This window comes from Haliotis cracherodii, unplaced genomic scaffold (assembly GCF_022045235.1).
Source record: "Haliotis cracherodii isolate W230 unplaced genomic scaffold, xgHalCrac1.p SCAF_1, whole genome shotgun sequence".
Lineage (NCBI taxonomy): Eukaryota > Metazoa > Mollusca > Gastropoda > Lepetellida > Haliotidae > Haliotis > Haliotis cracherodii.
Window position 1 is genome coordinate 85,176,479 of NW_027266264.1, and position 24,167 is coordinate 85,200,645.

The 24,167-nt window shown below is 44.1% G+C and overlaps 1 protein-coding gene across 1 annotated transcript in view; it reads right to left on the reverse strand.

Moving 5' to 3' along the window:
• LOC139452086 (uncharacterized) overlaps window positions 1-24,167 on the reverse strand; it is an 85,518-nt gene that overhangs the window by 32,638 nt on the left and 28,713 nt on the right. The window contains exons 18-34 of the mRNA XM_071233439.1: window positions 23,065-23,209; window positions 20,982-21,060; window positions 20,313-20,575; window positions 17,133-17,262; window positions 16,234-16,371; window positions 15,841-15,982; window positions 11,400-11,510; window positions 10,737-10,839; window positions 9,861-10,033; window positions 7,848-7,943; window positions 6,833-6,879; window positions 5,430-5,526; window positions 3,025-3,102; window positions 2,198-2,308; window positions 1,524-1,702; window positions 781-843; window positions 94-213 (exon numbers count right to left, since the gene is read on the reverse strand). Coding sequence (XP_071089540.1) covers window positions 94-213; window positions 781-843; window positions 1,524-1,702; window positions 2,198-2,308; window positions 3,025-3,102; window positions 5,430-5,526; window positions 6,833-6,879; window positions 7,848-7,943; window positions 9,861-10,033; window positions 10,737-10,839; window positions 11,400-11,510; window positions 15,841-15,982; window positions 16,234-16,371; window positions 17,133-17,262; window positions 20,313-20,575; window positions 20,982-21,060; window positions 23,065-23,209 — 2,075 coding nt within the window. The remainder of the gene's footprint in view (window positions 1-93; window positions 214-780; window positions 844-1,523; window positions 1,703-2,197; window positions 2,309-3,024; window positions 3,103-5,429; window positions 5,527-6,832; window positions 6,880-7,847; window positions 7,944-9,860; window positions 10,034-10,736; window positions 10,840-11,399; window positions 11,511-15,840; window positions 15,983-16,233; window positions 16,372-17,132; window positions 17,263-20,312; window positions 20,576-20,981; window positions 21,061-23,064; window positions 23,210-24,167) is intronic.

The following is a 24,167-nucleotide window of genomic DNA, read 5'->3' on the forward strand; positions in this document are numbered from 1 at the left end:
GTCACATGACATCCTTTAGTTAGGACACACTCTTAATTCATTGATTTAAAATTCCTTTTTTTTCCTTCAAGGATCTGCAACATGTTTGCTCACCCCAACTGCCTGAGTGACAACGTCGTCATCATCAAAGTACTCCATTGAGAAGTCAGGATCCAGAGTGAGGAAGAGGCGGTAACACATCTGGGTGAGGTAGAACTGTAGCAGGGACACCAGCTGCAATAGCATGGGAGATACTATCTGTATACCACATATCTCTGGCCGATAATATCTGTATACCACATATCTCTGGTCGATACTATCTGTTTACCACATATCTCTGGTCGATACTATCTGTATACCACATATCTCTGGTCGATACTATCTGTATACCACATATCTCTGGTCGATACTATCTGTATACCACATATCTCTATGTTTGATAGTACCTGTATTCGACATATCTCTATGTTTGATACTATCTGTATTTGACGTATCTCTATGTTTGATACTACCTGTATACGACATATCTCTATGTTTGATACTATCTGTATACAACATATCTCTATGTCAGATACTATCTGTATACAACATATCTCTATGTTTGATACTATCTGTATACAACATCATTTTATGTTTGATACTATCTGTATACGACATATCTCTATGTTAGATTCTATCTGGATTCAACATATCATCATGTTAGATACTATCTGTATTCAACAAATCTCTATGTTCAATAGTATCTGTATACGACATATCCTATTCCTTCTACCTGTATACAACTTGTTGCACAGAACAAACCTTGTCAGATGACGGCAGAGAGTCCGAGTTCAGGAACACTTCTGTATAATCTGGCAGCTTGAACTGAAAGAGGAATCCAGGACAGTCAAGAGTCAAAAGAATCTTAAACAGTTATTTGAAACACAATCTATTACCACCATAAATCCAAACTACCTTGCCAAGCCTGTTCTACTTATCAAATATCTAAAATCTCATTAACATTATGCAAATTATTGCAAATCAATGAAAACATTGCAAAGTATTGGTTCAGTTGAAACATGCAAGAGCATCTGAGAAGTCGCTTAAATTTGATAAAATATGCACATTATGCAGCAGGTGCAGTGTCCCAAATAACTGTCTGCCTGCCTGCCCACCCTCCTGCCTGTGCCAGGTCACTTTTCTGTCTGACAGATAATTTTAAGACTACTTAAAATTCAGATTTATTATAACTCCTTGTAGATTCTTGCGTGCATTATTTCAACTGAATCAAGATGCGATTTGTCTCTTATTTTGTTGTTGCAATTTTTCAATATTTGAAATGTCGAAATGCAGGCAAGCAACTTTGAAGATGGGCAGGCAACACTTATGGTCACCTGCCCGACTGTCTTTGGGGGTTTTAAACTTTTTTAAACACTGAGGTGTACACAGACATACATTGGGTTAATATCATAAGGAGAGACAGGCTGTGCATCAACCAGACCGAGATGGACAGCATTAACTATCTGCCTCCCATACTCTAGACTTAAAATAGTTGTAGCGCTAACCTGCTTGTTGAGTGACAGCACGAAGTGCCACGCCCACATGACAGGCACAGTGTTGGTGCTGTTGGGGTCAAGGTCAAAGGGAAAGCCCTGGGTGCTGATGAGATGGGAGGCCCAGAATGGCCTCATAAAGTCCGGCAGAGTGTACGTCGGCCGCAGCGTCACTACCGTGCTCATGTCACCTAGATCAGGAAATACATTCCATAAAATATATTCCCCTAATAAGTTTATTTTATATTCTGCATGAGAAACCTGTATTTAAGTAGTAATCAATGTTATTGTTCAAAGGGTCAATCATTTATATTCTTTTACATAATAAAATAAGTAAATTGAATTTAATGATTTCAAAAGGAATTTGGAGAATTTCTCTCCGAAGGCATGTTTTATAAGGCAATTTCCCGATTATTGGAAACGCCATTTCAGGGATATTTCTAGCATCCATCCATAAAAGTTTCATTTCTTCATATTCTTCCAACTTCTAAATGCCTATCAAATTCCTAATTCATCTCATGTTTTGTTATTCTTGATAAGATTCAAATAATATTTGACTAGATTGACAGGACACAGATACACGTGGTATTTGCTTTCACAGTAAACATGACAGTCATAGTCCCTTCAGAACTGTCTCTGCCTGGATTAGCTGTGAAAAGACGGTATTATTGTTGATTGCGGATCACCTCGGACATAACAGAGTGGGTGCATGTTGGTGGGCCTGGTCATCAGTTGCGGTGACGGCCAGTCAGCTTCCTTCTCAGTCACCTCCTGCGGCAGCAGGACACTGGAGCTGCCTGGGGAAGGATGAAAGAATCCTTTAGGTATCAAGTTGTTGTAACACTGTGGGGCTGATTACAGGTATTGGTAGAGACATCAATGTAACGATCTACATACTTTAAGGGGGCATGGGTAGCCGAGTTGTGTAAGGTGATAGAATTTGTTGTGCAGAGTTATGTCCCTTGTCAGAAGGTCGTGGGTTTGAATTGTGGTTTACCCTGATTGGGTTTCTAGGTTTGTCAGCAACATACCGGTGCCCCCAATTCCATCAAATTGGTAAACATTTAAGACTTTCCCCCCAGATCAAGCTGACACGCCGTGATATAACTGAAATACTCCCACATCAAGCTTACGTGCCGTGATATAACTGAAATACTCCCACATCAAGCTGACGTGCTGTGATATAACTGAAATACTGTTCAAAGCAGTATTAAACAAATGTGGCCCTATGAAGTGTATGTGGTCTAAAATAAGCCCCTTCAAGAAATGATAATTTCTTCATACATGATAATAATGCAGTGATTCTGAACATCTTTTGCCTTAAAGGGCCGCCAGTAAGCTGAAAAACATGATTCTGATTTTGTTTGAATATCAAGTTTCCTGGATGCATTTAGTTAATTTCCAAGAGAGGGAAACTCCTAATATTCGTAGAAAGTGCTTAATGTCCAAGTGAAAGTGCTGCAATCACAAGCTCTGTAATCAGCTTCCAAAACAAATGTACAAAATTACGTACCTGAAAAGTCAATGCTCTCATACTGAAAGAGGATCCTCTCCAGCTTGTCTCTCATCTTCATCATCTTACACCACACAACTGCAACCATACACAACAATGGCAACTCATCTCACAACTATAAACACTACACTACAATGTAATAATCCGCCATATATATTGTGCATATTTCCACACCACTCAGGGGCAAGCTCAAAGCGCTATTATTACCCCAGTCACTGTGTCAATGTGCACTCAAGAATTATTCTCAACTCCCTGGGGAGAATACAACCCCAGCTGCCTGTTAGGCGCTAGAACAGCCATATTGCCATCTCATCCTACCCGGTACCCATTCACTGCTGGGTGAACAGAGGCACATTTCGAACAAAGTCACTTGCCCAAGGAGATCCACATGTGGTACATGTGCTTCAGTGTGGGGCAGGACCGAAGCCCTAGAAACTCTCAGGAGCCAAGCTGCCGAAACGCGGTCTACCATCCAAGGACTGTCAGTGACTCTCCGTACCAACTTTATTTGATTTGTGACATGTACGCTCGGGGTGCATAGGACCACATGTCAACAAACATGAGGTGGCAAGTGGTCCAGTGAACAGCATATGGCTACCTATCAAGGGGAAACTGAAACACATGCTACCTGTGGTGTCTCCTCACTCAGGAGACTTTGTTCAAAATATGCCTCTGTTCACCCAGCACTGAATGGGTACCCGGTAGGATCTGGCTTTTAACCTTTTTGCACCCCATAAGGCAGTTTGAGTTGTATACTCCTCAGGGAGCTGAGAATGCACACTGATCCATTGACCAGGGTAATACTGTAGACCTTTGGGCAGGCTTTAGGGTGAGTATTTGGCACATTACAAATATACACATTAGTATTAACAGAAATTAATATACAAGCATGTGTGTCATACTGATTTTATGAAATGAGTTTCAGAATTCTAGTATTCCCCGAGCAAGAGCCAGGTAATACATGAATTCTTACACGAGTTCCTTGAGTGTAAAAAATTCTCTATTACCCATTATTTCTTAAACCTTTTGAGCTCCCCTTTAGAAAAATCCACTGATCACTACCGCTGTCTTTGAAAATGACAATTGTCGAATGACGTCAACAATCTTCAATGATGATGTTTCTAGTGTGACATCATTCCACCTTACGTCTCAATAAGATTTGAATGATGTCAACAATGTCGTCCAGATGAAGTAAACCATACACTGGTGTGCTATGAAGTGATATTGGCACTAATGCACATGCAATTTTTATGAACTTGGTTATTCCTAACCCTATGGGTAATGTTTTATATCATTAACTCAACTTATAAACCTATTCATTGGAATCGCTATTAAGTAAGAGACTTCTTTCTATAGGCATTGAAACCTATTGTGAGGTTTTACTTTCAAGTCGGGTTAAATCTCATAAACAGGGACGTTGAAATGTCCCTGGGATTTTATATAATATCCCAGGGATTTTATAGGAAATTCAAGTCATATTTGCTATATAATGTGTTATAATATCCCAGGGATTTTATATGATGTCCTGGGTATTTTATTAATATAACTTCCGTTCAGATTGTAACATGTAATGAAATGTAAAATCAAATGACAACTGTTTTCTTTATATTCCCGAGGATCGAACTCGCAACCTTCATATCTGTAGCCCAGTGAGTGTACCACGAGGCTACAGAGGTGTTGATAAGCCTCACTGGTTTTTAGAATGTCCTTTTCAAGATCCGTACGCCAGCAACAGATATTTTACGTGCGTTTCCTAAGGTTCATGGAAAGTATGTTCGAAACATAAAAATGTTGATAAATGTTGTTTTAAGTTTCTTTTTTCGGTTTATAAGTATGGAAAAACGCTTTCCCTGGGAAAAACATCTGGGTGAACAATAAAATGGTTCACTTGACAATGAAATGGTTCACTTGACAATGAAATGGTTCACTTGACAATGAAATGGTTCACTTGGCAATGAAATGGTTCACTTGGCAATGAAATGGTTTATTTGACAATGAAATGGTTCACTTGACAATGAATGGTTTATTTGACAATGAAATGGTTCACTTGACAATGAAATGGTTTATTTGACAATGAAATGGTTCACTTGGCAATGAAATGGTTCACTTGACAATGAAATGGTTTATTTGACAATGAAATGGTTCACTTGACAATGAAATGGTTCACTTGGCAATGAAATAGTTTATTTGACAATGAAATGGTTTATTTGACAATGAAATGGTTCACTTGACAATGAAATGGTTTATTTGACAATGAAATGGTTCACTTGACAATGAAATGGTTCACAAAGACAATGAAATGGTTCACTTGACAATGAAATGGTTTATTTGACAATGAAATGGTTCACTTGACAATGAACTGGTTCACTTGCCCATGAACTGGTTCACTTCTCACAGCTACTAACCTGATGGTAGTGGTACTTCAGTGCAGGGCAAGATGAGATCGTTGACATTGGGGATGTTGCTTGTGAGGTAGGCTCGATAATCCCTATGCATCTGGGTCTGGAAGTAAAACACACATGAGACACCCATCAATCAATGATAACTGTTCATAAACCATTCAAAAGGAAATCAACCATTAACCATTTGTCAATTCATAAAACTAAAATGTCACTGCTGGACAATAACCAATTCATCTCAATTATCCAAAGAAACGGATTCCACTTGGCATAAAAGACAAAATAACGGTTAAAATATATGAATGGATCGCTGAAAATCAGTGATGGCATCAGGTGTTCACGAAAAAGCCTACACATGTCCTGCCCTACTGGTAGCATCTGCCACTCTAACTAATCCTTCATCCATCACTTCACAAGCCCACCTGTTTCCCTGTCCATTCTCAATTCACACAATTCCATCCAAGATTCCAGATCTATCCAAAAAGATTAAATCTTAAAATGTTCACTCTTTTGGGGAAATACCCGATAGAGTGATGAATAGATGAGTGAAGAAATATTGGTTACCCAATGAAAAATGTAATAACCTAATTAAAATAGAAACCCTAGAGTAAAAACTCAGTTGCTCAAACAGTTATTTGGAGCTCTGTTTCCACCATTAAATCATCACATTATTAAATGGTAAATGTGACAAACCAGGAAAAAAGAGACCTCATGGGTGCTCGGATGCAACTGTGCTGTGATGTCATAAAGATAGAAGTTTGAGGTCAACTTACTTGTGTAAAAATCGCCATGTGTGCAGATTACAAACATCTTATTTTTCTCGCCTTTGTTCGGAATATAAAGGGGCGGTCGGGTAGCCTAGTGGTTAAAGCGTTTGCTCGCCACGCCGAAGGCCCTGGGTTCGATTCCCGACATGGGTACAATGTGTGAAGCCCATTTCTGGTGTCCCCCGCCATGATATTGCTGGAATATTGCTAAAAGTGGCATAAAACCATACTCACTCACTCACTCGTAATGTAACATTTTTTTTATTTCAAACATTTCAGTATACATGTCGACTTTCAAATAATCAGACATTATATCTAAATACTGCCATAATTACATAAACAGTTAGAACTCGGAAAGTTGGACAGAAAATGAGTCTAAATTTTTTATGCAATGTATCTCTCATCTTCCCAAGGCAAGAGAGTTAACTGACTTGAAAAGTCCAGTTTCCACCCTTGCCAAACTAGGCTGGAATTCCTGGGTCTGATCGTAGCACCACCAGTGGCTATTTCGAGTTATATCTCTTGTTACAGAGGGAGCTGATAGCAGTACTGTATGAAATATGACTTTTGAGTGTGTCAAATGTTTCTGTCACATGTCCCAACAAGGAAGTATATATAAATTAAAGGTGTTCAGATTCTTACTCCATAGAACAGCCAAGTTGGAGCCAAACGTGGAGCACTTCCCTTTTCTGAAAAAAAAAAGCGTCTCATAAATCTTCATTTTTGAGAAAGTGAAACTGGGTACTGTATATTCCACTACTGAATTAACTGTGTGCAAGTACCGGAACTGACATTGTTTACACAGATTTATTCTCTATGTACTACTGCTCCTGCTCTACTGTAAACAGCAGTGTATCTTAAGCAGTGGTGCATTATCAGTAGGGGTTTACTATGAGCTGTAGTGTACTATGAACTGGGATGTACTGTGTGCTTTAGTGTACTATACACAGTAGTGTGCTGCAGTGTACACTGTGCAGTAGTTTACTGTGTGATGTTGTGTACTATAAGCTGAAGCGTACTGTGTGAAGTAGCGTACCTTGTGCTGCAGTGTACTTTGTGCAGTAGTGTACTTTGTGCAGTGGTGTATTGTGTGCTGCAGTGTACTTTGTGCAGAAGTGTATTGTGTGCTGTAGTGTACTTTGTGCAGTAGTGTACTTTGTACTGCAGTGTACTTTGTGCAGTAGTGTACTTTGTGCAGTAGTGTATTGTGTGCTGCAGTGTTCTTTGTGCAGTAGTGTACTTTGTGTAGTGGTGTATTGTGTGCTGCAGTGTACTTTGTGCTGTAATGTATTGTGTGCTGCATTGTACTTTGTGCAGTAGAGTATTGTGTGCTGCAGTGTTCTTTATGCAGTAGTGTATTGTGTGCTGTAGTGTACTTTGTGCAGTAGTGTACTTTGTGCAGTAGTGTATTGTGTGCTGCAGTGTACTTTGTGCAGTAGTGTATTGTGTGCTGCAGTGTACTTTGTGCAGTAGTGTACTTTGTGCAGTAGTGTATTGTGTGCTGTAGTGTACTTTGTGCAGTAATGTACTTTGTGCTGCAGTGTACTTTGTGCAGTAGTGTATTGTGCTCTGTAGTGTACTTTGTGCTGCAGTGTACTTTGTGCTGCAGTGTATTATGAACAGTAGTGTACTGTGCTGCAGTGTTGTGATGCATCACCTATGTCACCGCTGTGTCCTGTGATGTCCTTCCACTGCTGCAGAGACAGAGGCTGAATGCTGTCACTCAGTGGGCTGTAGTATTCCTTGAGGGTACCTGCAACACAGAAGGGCCTCATCATCATTAACCCATGGATATCTTATGAAGCGAATAGATAACCAATACAGGACAATCGCCGGTGCCATGTTTTTCACATGTATAATGAAACAGGAAAACTCAGCATGTAATGTTACACTGCAACCAACCTCCTGGGACAACCTACCCTTCATCTGACTGGGACAACCTACCCTTCATCTGACTGGGACAACCTACCCTTCATCTGACTGGGACAACCTACCCTTCATCTGACTGGGACAACCTACCCTTCATCTGACTGGGACAACCTACCCTTCATCTGACTGGGACAACCTACCCTTCATCTGACTGGGACAACCTACCCTTCATCTGACTGGAGGGACAATCTACCCTTCATCTGACAGGGGGGACAACCTACCCTTCATCTGACAGGGGCGACAATCTACCCTTTATCTGACAGGGGGGACAACCTACCCTTCATCTGACAGGGGGGACAACCTACCCTTCATCCGACAGGAGGGACAATCTACCCTTCATCTGACAGGGGGTACAATCTACCCTTCATCTGACAGGGGGTACAACCTACCCTTCATCTGACAGGAGGGACAACCTACCCTTCATCTGAGAGGGGGGACAGCCTACCCTTCATCTGACAGGGGGGACAACCTACCTTTCATATGACAGGGGGACAACTTACCCTTCATCTGACAGAGGGGACAACCTACCCTTCATCTGACAGGGGGGACAACCTCCCCTTCATCTGACAGGGGGACAACCTACCCTTCATCTGACAGGGGGGACAACTTACCCTTCATCTCACGGGGGGGACAACCTCCCCTTCATCTGACAGGGGGACAACCTACCCTTCATCTGACAGGGGGACAACCCACCCTTCATCTGACAGGGGGGACAACTTACCCTTCATCTGACAGGGGGGACAACTTACCCTTCATCTGACAGGGGGGTACAACTTACCCTTCATCTGACAGGGGGGACAACTTACCCTTCATCTGACAGGGGGACAACCTACCCTTCATCTGACAGGGGGACAACCCACCCTTCATCTGACAGGGGGGACAACTTACCCTTCATCTGACAGGGGGGACAACTTACCCTTCATCTCACGGGGGGTACAGCCTACCCTTCATCTGACAGGGGGACAACTTACCCTTCATCTGACAGGGGGACAAGCTACCCTTCATCTGACGGGGGGACAACCTACCCTTCATCTCACAGGGGCGACAACACACCCTTCATCTGACAGGGGGGACATCCTACCCTTCATCTGACAGGGGGGACAACCTACCCTTCATATGACTGGGACAACCTACCCTTCATCTGACAGGGGGGACAACTTACCCTTCATCTCACGGGGGGGACAACTTACCCTTCATATGACACGGGGACAAGCTACCCTTCATCTGACAGGGGGACAACTTACCCTTCATCTCACGGGGGGTACAACCTACCCTTCATCTGACGGGGGACAACCTACCCTTCATCTGACAGGGGGGACAACTTACCCTTCATCTGACAGGGGGGACAACTTACCCTTCATCTCACGGGGGGTACAACCTACCCTTCATCTGACAGGGGGACAAGCTACCCTTCATCTGACAGGGGTGACAACCCACCCTTCATCTGATGGGGGGGACAAGCTACCCTTTATCTGACAGGGGGGACAACCTACCCATCATATCACGCGGGGACAACTTACCCTTCATCTGACAGGGGGGACAACTTACCCTTCATCTGACAGGGGGGACAACTTACCCTTCATCTGACAGGGGGACAACCTACCCTTTATCTGACAGGGGGACAACTTACCCTTCATCTGACGGGGGGACAAGCTACCCTTCATCTGACAGGGGGGACAACCTACCCTTCATCTGACAGGGGGGACAACCTACCCTTCAGCTGACAGGGGCGACAACCTACCCTTCATCTGGCTGCTTTGAGGATAGAAAACCCGGACCACCTGCTTGTCCTGCATGTGGGCTGAGAACCAGCAGTTGCAGTTGAAGTTGGTGGCGAACTCCAGGATGGGGGTGATGATGACGACATTCTTCACGAACCAGCTGTCCTCCTTCTCCATGCCATCATGGCCGAGCCTGGGGGAAGACAGGGGGGTCACAAAAGATGCAGTTAAGGGGAGGTGAAGTGGGGTTTAATGTCACGTTCAAGATTATTGCACTCATACAGCAATGTGCATGCATGTGTGTGTGTGTGTGTGTGTGTGTGTGTGTGTGTGTGTGTGTGTGTGTGTGTGTGTGTGGCTTCTTGTACTCGTCCGGACTAATGCCTGTTCTATAGTGCTAGCCCACTGAGACATCAGGAAACAGTTTGACATCAAAACCCTACACAGATACAGTATACTGACCTCAAGCTAAACAGTCCTTATTTTATCTCCTTAATGCCAAGTGACAGGCAGGGTAACTACAAGTACCATCTTTCAACATTTTAACGCAGCTGGGAATTGAAAGCCCCATCCTTCCACTCTCTGGGCAGACGCTCTATCCACTAGACCCAGAGGAGGTCAAACTGCCTTTTACAAAAATAAAGCCAGTCTCACAGAAACTCCCAGAGTAATTTCATGCTACACTAGCTCAACTCCGAAACTTGAGGAACATTATTCCTTTTTAGAACTTTAGAGATATAAGATTTTAAATAACATTACAGAGATAAAACTGTGACAGAAGCAGATCAGCGATGAGCCATAAAGAGTGAGTGAGGGAGTTCAGTTTAAATCTGCTTTGAACAGTGCCATAGACGACTGAGCCCTCCAATCTACAAAGACAGCACTTGTATGCCCACCTGATGCTGGTGACGGTCCCGATGTCTGGTGTCGAGATCCTGAACTCATCTTCGGAGTTACTCTGGAATAATGTGTCCGATGTGTTCTTCAGGGGTATTTTATCTGAAGGAAAAGATGGATGTTACCCTGGAGTTACCCTGAAGTATTTACCATACAACAACAATCATTATGAGAATAACTACATCTGTTGATGAGCAAGATTCCGGGAGGACAAAACTTATGAGGCGGCTTCTTGACATTGCTGCAGTCAGAGATTGCTTCTTGATATTGCTGCAGTCAGAGATTGCTTCTTGACATTGCTGCAGTCAGGGCGGCTTCTTGACATTGCTGCAGTCAGAGACTGCTTCTTGACACTGCTGCAGTCAGAGATTGCCTCTTGCGTTGCTGAAGTCAGAGGCGGCTTCTTGACACTGCTGCAGTCAGAGATTGCCTCTTGACATAACTGCAGTCAGAGGCGGCTTCTTGAACGAATTGATAGTGATAGTCATATAGATGATTGTGTGTCATCTTACCCTGACAATTTCTTCCATGGAATTACTGGCATATTACTGACCATGGCATAAAACATTATTCCATCTCTGGTCAGAATATACTTACTTACTTTGTGCAATTAATAGCTAAACTATTACTGGTGTGATATAAGTCAACGTCCTGTCACGAACCTGTCACGGCATTGTCGCCGATCAGCTGGATGAAGACGTTGGCCGTTGTACCGCAGTCGACCTTGTTCCCTGTCACGACCTTCACCAGGAAGTCTGTCACAGGCGTGTGTACTGAAAAATACACAAACAATTCTATTTTCATGTCTACCATGGAACACTCACAAAGATGGTTCGGTGTGGCCTTTACAATTTAAGTAAAACCAACAAGGAGAATACTACGATCAAACTTATTGAATATCACATTTCATTATTAGCTAGATAATAACTACCCCTATCCTTTTCATCGAGCTGACCTGGAGGGTTTTGACTCACCAGCATTTAGTCTGAGAAGACCTAGAGGATGATGACTCACCAGCATTTAGCCTGACAAGACCTAGAGGGTGTTGACTCACAGCATTTAGCCTGACAAGACCTAGAGGATGTTGACTCACAGCATTTAGCCTCAGAAGACCTAGAGGATGATGACTAACCAGCATTTAACCTGACAAGACCTAGAGGATGATGACTCACTGGCATTAAGCCTGACAAGACCTAGAGGATGATGAGTCACCAGCATTTAGCCTGAGAAGACCTAGAGGATGTTGACTCACCAGCATTTAGCCTGAGAAGACCTAGAGGGTGTTGACTCACAGCATTTAGCCTGACAAGACCTAGAAAATGTTGAGTCACCAGCATTAAGCCTGAGAAGACCTATAGGATGTTGACTCACAGCAGTAAGTCTGAGAAGACCTAGAGGAGGATGACTCACCAGTATTTAGCCTCAGAAGACCTAGAGGATGTTGACTCACCAGCATTTAGCCTGAGAAGACCGAGAGAGTGTTGACTCACGGCATTAAGCCTGAGAAGACCTAGAGGATGTTGACTCACCAGCATTTAGCCTGACAAGACCTAGAGGATGCTGACTCACAGCAGTAAGTCTGAGAAGACCTAGAGGATGATGACTCATCAGCATTTAGCCTGAGAAGACCTAGAGGATGTTGACTCACAGCATTAAGCCTGAGAAGACCTAGAGGATGTTGACTTACAGCATTTAGCCTGACAAGACCTAGAGAGTGTTGACTCACAGCATCAAGCCTGAGAAGACCTAGAGAGTGCTGACTCACAGCACTAAGACTGAGAAGATCTAGAGGGTGTTAACTCACAGCATTTAGCCTGACAAGACCTAGAGGATGTTGACTCACAGCATTTAGCCTGAGAAGACCTAGAGGATGTTGACTCACCAGCATTTAGCCTGACAAGACCGAGAGAGTGTTGACTCACCAGCATTTAGCCTGAGAAGGCCTAGAGGATGTTGACTCACAGCATTTAGCCTGAGAAGGCCTAGAGGGTGTTGACTCACAGCATTTAGCCTGACAAGACCTAGAGAGTGCTGACTCACAGCATTTAGCCTGAGAAGACCTATAGGATGTTGACTCACAGCAGTAAGTCTGAGAAGACCTAGAGGAGGATGACTCACCAGTATTTAGCCTCAGAAGACCTAGAGGATGTTGACTCACCAGCATTTAGCCTGAGAAGACCGAGAGAGTGTTGACTCACGGCATTAAGCCTGAGAAGACCTAGAGGATGTTGACTCACCAGCATTTAGCCTGACAAGACCTAGAGGATGCTGACTCACAGCAGTAAGTCTGAGAAGACCTAGAGGATGATGACTCATCAGCATTTAGCCTGAGAAGACCTAGAGGATGTTGACTCACAGCATTAAGCCTGAGAAGACCTAGAGGATGTTGACTTACAGCATTTAGCCTGACAAGACCTAGAGAGTGTTGACTCACAGCATCAAGCCTGAGAAGACCTAGAGAGTGCTGACTCACAGCACTAAGACTGAGAAGATCTAGAGGGTGTTAACTCACAGCATTTAGCCTGACAAGACCTAGAGGATGTTGACTCACAGCATTTAGCCTGAGAAGACCTAGAGGATGTTGACTCACCAGCATTTAGCCTGACAAGACCGAGAGAGTGTTGACTCACCAGCATTTAGCCTGAGAAGGCCTAGAGGATGTTGACTCACAGCATTTAGCCTGAGAAGGCCTAGAGGGTGTTGACTCACAGCATTTAGCCTGACAAGACCTAGAGAGTGCTGACTCACAGCATGTAGCCTGAGAAGACCTAGAGGGTGTTGACTCACAGCAGTAAGTCTGAGAAGACCTAGAGGAGGATGACTCACCAGTATTTAGCCTCAGAAGACCTAGAGGATGTTGACTCACCAGCATTTAGCCTGACAAGACCGAGAGAGTGTTGACTCACGGCATTAAGCCTGAGAAGACCTAGAGGATGTTGACTCACCAGCATTTAGCCTGACAAGACCTAGAGGATGCTGACTCACAGCAGTAAGTCTGAGAAGACCTAGAGGATGATGACTCATCAGCATTTAGCCTGAGAAGACCTAGAGGATGTTGACTCACAGCATTAAGCCTGAGAAGACCTAGAGGATGTTGACTTACAGCATTTAGCCTGACAAGACCTAGAGAGTGTTGACTCACAGCATCAAGCCTGAGAAGACCTAGAGAGTGCTGACTCACAGCACTAAGACTGAGAAGATCTAGAGGGTGTTAACTCACAGCATTTAGCCTGACAAGACCTAGAGGATGTTGACTCACAGCATTTAGCCTGAGAAGACCTAGAGGATGTTGACTCACCAGCATTTAGCCTGACAAGACCGAGAGAGTGTTGACTCACCAGCATTTAGCCTGAGAAGGCCTAGAGGATGTTGACTCACAGCATTTAGCCTGAGAAGGCCTAGAGGGTGTTGACTCACAGCATTTAGCCTGACAAGACCTAGAGAGTGCTGACTCACAGCATGTAGCCTGAGAAGACCTAGAGGGTGTTGACTCACAGCAGTAAGTCTGAGAAGACCTAGAGGAGGATGACTCACCAGTATTTAGCCTCAGAAGACCTAGAGGATGTTGACTCACCAGCATTTAGCCTGACAAGACCGAGAGAGTGTTGACTCACGGCATTAAGCCTGAGAAGACCTAGAGGATGTTGACTCACCAGCATTTAGCCTGACAAGACCTAGAGGATGCTGACTCACAGCAGTAAGTCTGAGGAGACCTAGAGGATGATGACTCATCAGCATTTAGCCTGAGAAGACCTAGAGGATGTTGACTCACAGCATTAAGCCTGAGAAGACCTAGAGGATGTTGACTTACAGCATTTAGCCTGACAAGACCTAGAGAGTGTTGACTCACAGCATCAAGCCTGAGAAGACCTAGAGAGTGCTGACTCACAGCACTAAGACTGAGAAGATCTAGAGGGTGTTAACTCACAGCATTTAGCCTGAGAAGACCTAGAGGATGTTGACTCACAGCATTTAGCCTGAGAAGACCTAGAGGGTGTTGACTCACAGCAGTAAGTCTGAGAAGACTTGAGGAGGATGACTCACCAGTATTTAGCCTCAGAAGACCTAGAGGATGTTGACTCACCAGCATTTAGCCTGAGAAGACCGAGAGAGTGTTGACTCACGGCATTAAGCCTGAGAAGACCTAGAGGATGTTGACTCACCAGCATTTAGCCTGACAAGACCTAGAGGATGCTGACTCACAGCAGTAAGTCTGAGAAGACCTAGAGGATGATGACTCATCAGCATTTAGCCTGAGAAGACCTAGAGGATGTTGACTCACAGCATTAAGCCTGAGAAGACCTAGAGGATGTTGACTTACAGCATTTAGCCTGACAAGACCTAGAGAGTGTTGGCTCACAGCATCAAGCCTGAGAAGACCTAGAGAGTGCTGACTCACAGCACTAAGACTGAGAAGATCTAGAGGGTGTTAACTCACAGCATTTAGCCTGACAAGACCTAGAGGATGTTGACTCACAGCATTTAGCCTGAGAAGACCTAGAGGGTGTTGACTCACCAGCATTAAGCCTGAGAAGACCTAGAGGGTGTTGAGTCACAGCATTTAGCCTGAGAAGACCTAGAGAGTGCTGACTCACAGCATTTAGCCTGAGAAGACCTAGAGGGTGTTGACTCACAGCATTTAGCCTGAGAAGACCTAGAGGATGTTGATTCACCAGCATTTAGCCTGAGAAGACCTAGAGGGTGTTGACTCACAGCATTTAGCCTGACAAGACCTAGAGAGTGCTGACTCACAGCATTTAGCCTGAGAAGACCTAGAGAGTGCTGACTCACAGCATTTAGCCTGACAAGACCTAGAGGATGTTGATTCACAGCATTTAGCCTGAGAAGACCTAGAGGATGTTAACTCACAGCATTTAGCCTGAGAAGACCTAGAGAGTGCTGACTCACAGCATTTAGCCTGAGAAGGCCTAGAGGATGTTGACTCACAGCATTTAGCCTGAGAAGGCCTAGAGGGTGTTGACTCACAGCATTTAGCCTGAGAAGACCTAGAGAGTGCTGACTCACAGCATTTAGCCTGAGAAGACCTAGAGGGTGTTGACTCACAGCAGTAAGCCTGAGAAGACCTAGAGGGTGTGGACTCACCAGCAGTAAGCCTGAGAAATCCTGCAGCTGAGTTGGTGTCTGGAACTCCGACCTCTGCGACCCTGACACCCTCCATGCCATGCTTGTCTTGGGTCATGATGGCAACCTGCATACCAGTCTCATACCGAGGCCCTTGGCGCCACTGCCAAAGAAACACATGCTTTAATCAGGTGGGATAGTTTACAAGCAGATCATAATGCATCATATTACATATTACCCAAAACATTATCATATTACATATTACCCCAGACTACATCTATATATTACCCTACACTACATCATATCACATACATGCATTACCCAACACACTATCATTGTACAATCTATAGTCTCAGAATTTGACATTAATGACACAATTTAGGCTATCATTGTGCTTTCAGTGCAGCAACAAACCTTTATACAAGGTGCATGCATGATGACGCTTCCTGAGTCGTTCGAACTCAGTATGACGAAGGCTTCTGAACATCTGTATGCTCTCCGCCAGATCTCTTGCCCACACAAACTGATGACGATATCGACCATGTCCGCCTCCTACAACACCATACCAAGAAGACAGTCAGTATCCATGTAAATTACACTGTTACAATGAACAAGCATGAGTGAGTGAGATGGGGTTAATGTTGCAATGAATAGCATTCCAGTTATATCATGGCGTGTCAGCTTACTGCGAGAGTAAATCGGAAATGATGCATGTCACAGGTATTATGCTGACAAACCTAATCGGGGCGAACCGGTATTCGAACCAACCATCATAGGTTTCTGCTGTGCCCAAGGGACGCAACTCTGCACAGTAAATTGCAGCACCTTAGATGACCGGGTCACCCGTGCTCCGCACTGAATAAGAAGAGATTTTCACAGGCAAAGTTGGATGGTTGGTTGGTTGTCTAACGCCGCACTCAGCAATATTCCAGCTATATGATGGCGGTCTGTAACAAATCATTTCTGGACCAGACAATCCAGTGATTGACATCATGAGCATCAATCCATGTATTGGGATCGATGACCATGCTTCAACCAAGTCAGCGAGCCTGACCATCCGATCCCTTAGTCGCCTTTTACGACAAGCATAGTCGTCTTTTACGGCAAACATGGGTGGCTGAAGACCTATTCTAACCCGGAATCTTCACGGGACGTTGTGAATACAATAATGCAACTTGATCCTAATTACCACATCACTAAGCCTTCTGGCGATGTTCCTCTCATTGAATGTCCAGCAGGTGCTTGCTACCATCCCTCATGTATTTACTACATATTGATGTAATGATTACACAACAACATGGAACCGTTCCCACCTTAGCATCCATCATCTCCAGTTGCACCGGGCAGCCATCTCTACACTTCCAGCTCTCATCATCTTCCTGATCAGTGTCAGTGATGGTGCCCAACATGAAGTCGTACACCACAGGATCATCAAGGCCCTTCCTGGTCAGATGCAATATTATATTTATAGCCCTTCCTGGAGGAGGTTGGATGCAATATTTTATTTATAGCCCTTCCTGGAGGTGGTCACATGCTACAATGGATTTGTAGCCCTTCCCGAAGGAGGTCATACAATACATTGTTATAACCCTTATTTCAAGTCATGCACATTTTGGTCATAGAGCTTTTCATGATATCACACACAATTTTACAGTAATCTAATATTAATGATATTAGATACTTATCCTGCTATTAACACTGTCTACAATTTCCTACTTGTTCCCCAATCCCATAACACAGCGCCCAAACACTCCCGCCAGAAAGCCAGCACAGCCCACGCTCCCCGCAAGCCGTGCACCTTCCTCTTCCTACTTGTTCCCCAATCCCATAACACAGCGCCCAAACACTCCCGCCAGAAAGCCAGCACAGCCCACGCTCCCCGCATGCTTTGCACCTTCCTCTTCCTACTTGTTCCCGAATCCCATAACACAGCGCCCAAACACTCCCGCCAGAAAGCCAGCACAGCCCACGCTCCCCCCATGCCGTGCACCTTCCTCTTCCTACTTGTTCCCCAATCCCATAACACAGCGCCCAAACACTCCCGCCAGAAAGCCAGCACAGCCCACGCTCCCCGCTTGCCGTGCACCTTCCTCTTCCTACTTGGAGCACCAAACAGGGCAGGTTCCTGAAGCGGGATGGATGGGTGGGTCCTAGAGGGTGGTCTCAGCAGGATAAGTATCCAACATCATTAATATTAGATGACTGCAAATTATTTTTTATCCTATCAAGACTGTCTGCAATTATCACACAGTTGGAGTGGGAACTGGCAAAAGCTGCAAGCTGAAGTCCAGATGGTGACTGCCGAATGTAACAGACTACACTATCTCCATCCAAGGTCTAACTGTAATTCATTCTCCATCTAAACCCTGGTCCAACTGTGCGGTGCTCTTTCTTCTCTAGTCTCCATCTAAACCACGTGTACTAGGGTGTAGAGAGGTGAGAAAACAGTAGGCACTGCAATGAGAATACAGTCCTTGACACCACAGCCCTAACCCAATAAATAGACCCCATCAACTCGCCCTGGCAAGCCATAAAAGGTTTTAACCCAGTGCAGCAAGAGATGGGAACAACGTACCTATCATCTCTTTCAAGGATTGGTTAGTTGTTGAACCAACACAAGAGATCCTAAATTGCAGAGCCAATGTCGAAGTCAACGCCCTAATACCAAGAGAGTTGTGACTTCCAGTGGCAGTAGATCAGAAAGTCCATATGTCTCTAGTATAGGAATTCTTAACAAGGATGCCAAAGTCTTCTTGGAAACCTGAATAATAGTCAACCATTTCGTAAAAAGAATGATTTCAATGTCACTCAAAGGGAGGCTCCACCTCAACGCTCTATCAGGTTACAGTGATAAACCTTCTAAATCCTGTTCCCCGAAAATAGGAGATATCAGTGCAATGGTTAAAGGTCTGTCCTGGTCAAGTTGTTGCATCTAATATTAACTACTAAATGACTTTATCACATATATCCAAACCATTGGCTAATTACGTCTGTAACTTAATCACCCCTTGTAACTGAATGATCCCCGGGTCAGCATCCTGCCCCGTGCCCCGTGCAAGCGTCCTCCCTCCTTTGTTACATCTCTATAGTCCACCATTCACGCATCGTCTCTCTTCACTGCAACTAATCGCTTTGGATCTATTTCAGGTACCAGCAGACCAGATTGTACATATGTAAATAAACCTGTACATATGTAAAAATGGTTCAACAATGCTTTATCTATGTAACTAATAGGTTTTCAGGGTGCTTGTATATACGTAAATTACTACCTTCTAAACAATTTTGATACATGTAAATAAACATGCCTAATAAATAGCTGTATATATGTGAATACCTGTCTCAACAATAAACTATGTCGAGGTGTGGGGGGTTCTTGTGGGCTATACTGATAGTAACAAATTGATTTGCTTCCAAATTAATACTCGCGCTTAAGGCTACCTGCTTCTCAGTGGGAACCTGGTCTGTCCCGACTTTTCAGCCGTGGAATCGTAAATATGTTGGGCAACCAATTGTCACTTATATTGGCCCGGGGGCGGGAGTTGTCTTGTCTGTTGGGCCCGCGGCGGTAGTCACTGTTTTGGCCACCTACCTGGGTGCACGGGCATCCACAGCTTGGTGGGCCATGCCTCTCCTTGGCATATCGCATGATAACTGATTCGTAGCAATAAAGGTTTTGAGCCTAAAGCACCTTGCCATTTTGACGTCTCTCAAACTTGACTTGAGACACATTGAAGGCGAAGTCTGGATATACTTTGTGAGATTTAGTAGCCCCTTAACTTCTGAAGTTAATGAAGAGAGAAGAGGGAATCAGTGACGAACTGAGCAGCGCCCGAAAAGGATAATAACCTATTTCTTTGCAGGTCCCACTGCCTTATTATATAGAGACCAAGGGAATTTGCAAAGTGCTGGACAACAGCCTGCGCTGATTCCTAAATAAAATCACTGCTGGTAAGGGTGCTCTCACAAGCTGGTCCGAAAAAGGAGAGAAAAGACTGGCAGTTGGTTGTTGTTGATCCGGGTGGTAAATAAATCAATGCAAGGAGAGTTTCCAGTTGGAACGTATGTGGTAAGAAAGCATTTAGGTTTCAGCTCCACTTTGTGACAGCCGTCATCCCTGAGTGGATATTAAATAAATTAATCATAGCTGAAAGGAAAGGAAGATACCAAAAAAAGACAAAAAGGATTCTGGGGAGCAACCCATAACCCTGACCGGTCGGAGTGACGAGGAGGAAGAGGAGGTGCATGGCATGATGGGAGTGTGCGCGGTGAGTGATTCCGGTGGGGAGTGTTTTGGCGCTGTGTTATGGGATTCCAAAACAAGTAGAACAAGTCGGTAATTCCAGACAGTCTCAGCAGGATAAGAAATAATTACACTATTAGTTAACATCATCTTTCAATATTTTGAATAATTATGACAAAAAATCTGTTCTAATCAGGAAGCAAACATGACAAATGGAATAGAACGCTTTCTTCTTCTTAATAACATCACTTACATGGTCAGCCTCAGGCTCAGATCTCTTCCAATGATTGGCACAAATGTAACTGTATTGAAGTATGTTGGCGTTAGAGGGTGAAGTAGGTGATATTCAATGTTTTTGCTCGGCCACAACATACACCCAGAGATGCCTGTTTTGATGTGATTTTGCAGAATAAAGTGGCCATCTTTTCTGATATTCTCTTTCTTTATTCGCGATAAATCCCGCATTGCAATATGGTGGGGTCCCAGGAAACTTGGCTTCACATAATTCTCTATTTCCTGAAATGAGAAAATAGTTTAGGCTTAATTTGAGCTTAATGTTTCTTTGGACAGAGTGTTAATTGGCTGGTCTTTTTCGGTGCTGGTCCCATTTGACCAGTAATCCATCTCCAAATTGAGTGAGTGAGTATGGTTTTACGCCGCTTTTAGCAATATTCCAGCAATATCACGGCGAGGGACACCAGAAATGGGCTTCACACATGTTGGGAATCAACCCGGGTCTTCGGTGTGACGAGCGAATGCTTTAACCACCAGGCTACCCGACCATCCCCCATCTCCAAACATTGACTATGTTTCACAGCTCTGTCATGTAAGGAAAATGAAACAAAATATTTGAAAAAAGACACAAAAAAAATATTTTGCAGAAGAAGAAGAAGAAGATTATTGGATTCTCAAGTTTACTTACTGCAAGATGGGCGATGCAGCTGCGACACATACCACAATGATGACACAGCAGCATCCGGCCGACGTCACACACGCAGCACCTGAGGAGAAACACACATCTATGTACTGGTGCTACAATGTCTACTTCTACAACACAGCAGCACCCGGCCGACTTCACACACGCAGCACCTGAGGAGAAACACACATCTTTGTACTGGTGCTACAATGTCTACTTCTACAAGACAGCAGCACCCGGCCGACGTCACACACGCAGCACCTGAGGAGAAACACACATCAATGTACTGGTGCTACAATGTCTACTTCTACAAGACAGCAGCACCCGGCCGACGTCACACACGCAGCACCTGAGGAGAAACACACATCTATGTACTGGTGCTACAATGTCTACTTCTACAAGACAGCAGCACCCGGCCGACGTCACACACGCAGCACCTGAGGAGAAACACACATCAATGTACTGGTGCTACAATATCTTCTTCTACAACACAGCAGCATCCGGCCGACGTCACACACGCAGCACCTGAGGAGAAACACACATCTATGTACTGGTGCTACAATGTCTACTTCTACAAGAAAGCAGCACCCGGCCGACGTCACACACGCAGCACCTAAGGAGAAACACACATCTCATCTTCCCGAAGCAAGGGATTTAACTGACTTTAATAGTCCAGTTTCCACCCTTGCCAAACTAGGCTGTAATTCCTGGGCTCGATTGTAGCGCCACCAGTGGTTATTACGACTCATGAACTTTCTAAGCCTCTCCTATGGACCAATCAGAATCCACCTCTCGTATCACTTGCATTTGTAAAATGGCAGCGCCCAGTCAAGACGATTAGATCGAAAATCAATTTCTATGGTGTGATATATGCTTTGGAAATCATGAAATCTACACGACAGTTTACTGACCAGATTTCGATTTCGTTTAGTTAGTCCAGCCAAAATGTAGCTCCATAATACCAGCCTAGTTCGGCAAGGGTTGAAACTGGACTTTTATAGTCAGTTAACTCCCTTGCCTTGGGAAGATGCACACATCTATGTACTGGTGCTACAATGTCTACTTCCTACAACACAGCCAGTACCTCCTTAGGATCCCATGCTTGTCACCAGAGCTTACTAAAGTGAAGACTGGGTGGTCAAAGTGTATGACCTGTGCTTGGCCTCATTCCCTGACTTGAATATCAGCCGGCTGCCATGACTGCACTTACTCCCTCACTCACCCCACAACACTGAGTGACAGATACACCTGGCACGTGTCATGTGACGTATGGCTGCTGACCCATGATGAAATAAACATCATATGTGGAGTGAATATAATACTACATACTTATATTTGTCTTAAATAAAAATGTTATGAAATTTTAATGAAATTTAATAACATTTTGATCTTAAACAAGTAATTTTTAACACCACATCTGTGACAACCCAAGCCACAGCATTCAGTGGGATAAAGTCAAAGCCCTCACCACCAACCTCAAAGACTTCAAAATCAGAAAACAACAAGAAGCCATCAACATCAAAAGACTCCAACCGTCAATCAACCATGACCAAGGCTATTACATTCCCCCCGGCGTACCATCAACTCATCAAAGACCCCAATCAGCCATAATCCTGTTGTTTATATTACTGGCTTCATCCTTTGTTTATGTCACTGACTTCACTGATTATTATCATTACTACCCTTGTGTCTACATAACAGGCTTCTCAACTCCAGTTTAACTACATCTGATATCTACCCTACTGTATAAACACTGCCTTCAACCTGTATACTTGTAAACCATACTCTGTACATCACTTGCTTGATAACGGTGTTAGAACCTACACTGAGACGTCGCTGCTAATTGTAATACAGAAGTTGTTCATCCATAAATTCTTATCCTGACTTAGTACTCCAACTTCTAAATGCCTATCAAAGAAGAAATAAATAATTAACATGTGGGTGAAGCTGGTAAGGGTTTACAAGCAATGTCTCTTCAAAACAACATCACATAATTAGTCAAAAGGTCAAAGCATAAAATAACCTCAGTATTCTGATAATTTGTAATTTGACTGGTGAGACAAGACACGACAAGACAACGATGAGCTACCTGTCTATCCGAAGACTGACGGTGATCTTCCTCCGGCGAGCGGACCCCTCGTCCACAACATCCTCTCCGGGGTCCCCTGTTTCCACAACAGTGTTGATGGCGGCGAGGTAGCTGTAGTTGTGGTAGGGGACGATACTGGCAATGTCTGCAGGGCACACAAGACATGGAGACACATTGATAGAGTTGACTTAACACCTACACCAGTCAGGGAATGAGTGAGTGAGGGAGTGAGTATGATTTTATGCTGCTTTTAGCAATATTTGAGCAATATCACGGCGTGGACACCAGAAATGGGCTTCACACATTTTACTTATGTGGGGAATCGAAACGGGGTCTTTGGTGTGATGAGCAAACGCTTTAACAATAAGGCTACCCGACCATCCCGAATGACATTGAGCATCGATCCACGCAATAGGGATAAGATGACATGCATCAACATAGTCAGCATGCCTTACAATCTGATCCTGTTAGTCGCCTCTTGTGACAAGCATAGTCGCCTTTTAAGGCAAGCATGGGTTGCTGAAGACCTACCAAACCCCTCCACAGCATTCCTAGAGGCAGATATATTCAGCACCAGATCCAGACAAATATTGGTAAAAATTCCAAATTCATGTCATAATATTCATGACAATTACAGTCTTGTTGCTGAGCAAAGGTGACTATATCATTGAAAACAGGTCCAGTTGAGTAAATACTGATGACAGTTATTTTTGCCTTTCATACAGTGATGAACTGAGTATCGAGATGGTGCTGTTCCCTGTTTAACCATCCAGATTTAACACTGAGGTGTGCTGTATATAGGGTAACTATTCCCTTTCAAATTTTTATATGTATTTCCAGTGGTATATATTCCTGTATCCCACATCCCCAACTCTGTATCCCACATTCCCCAACACTGTATCCCACATTCCCAACACTGTATCCCACATTCCCCAACACTGTATCCCACACTCCCAACACTGTATCCCACATTCCCCAACACTGTATCCCACATTCCCCAACACTGTATCCCACATCCCCAACACTGTATCCCACATTCCCAACACTGTATCCCACATCCCCAACACTGTATCCCACACTCCCAACACTGTATCCCACATTCC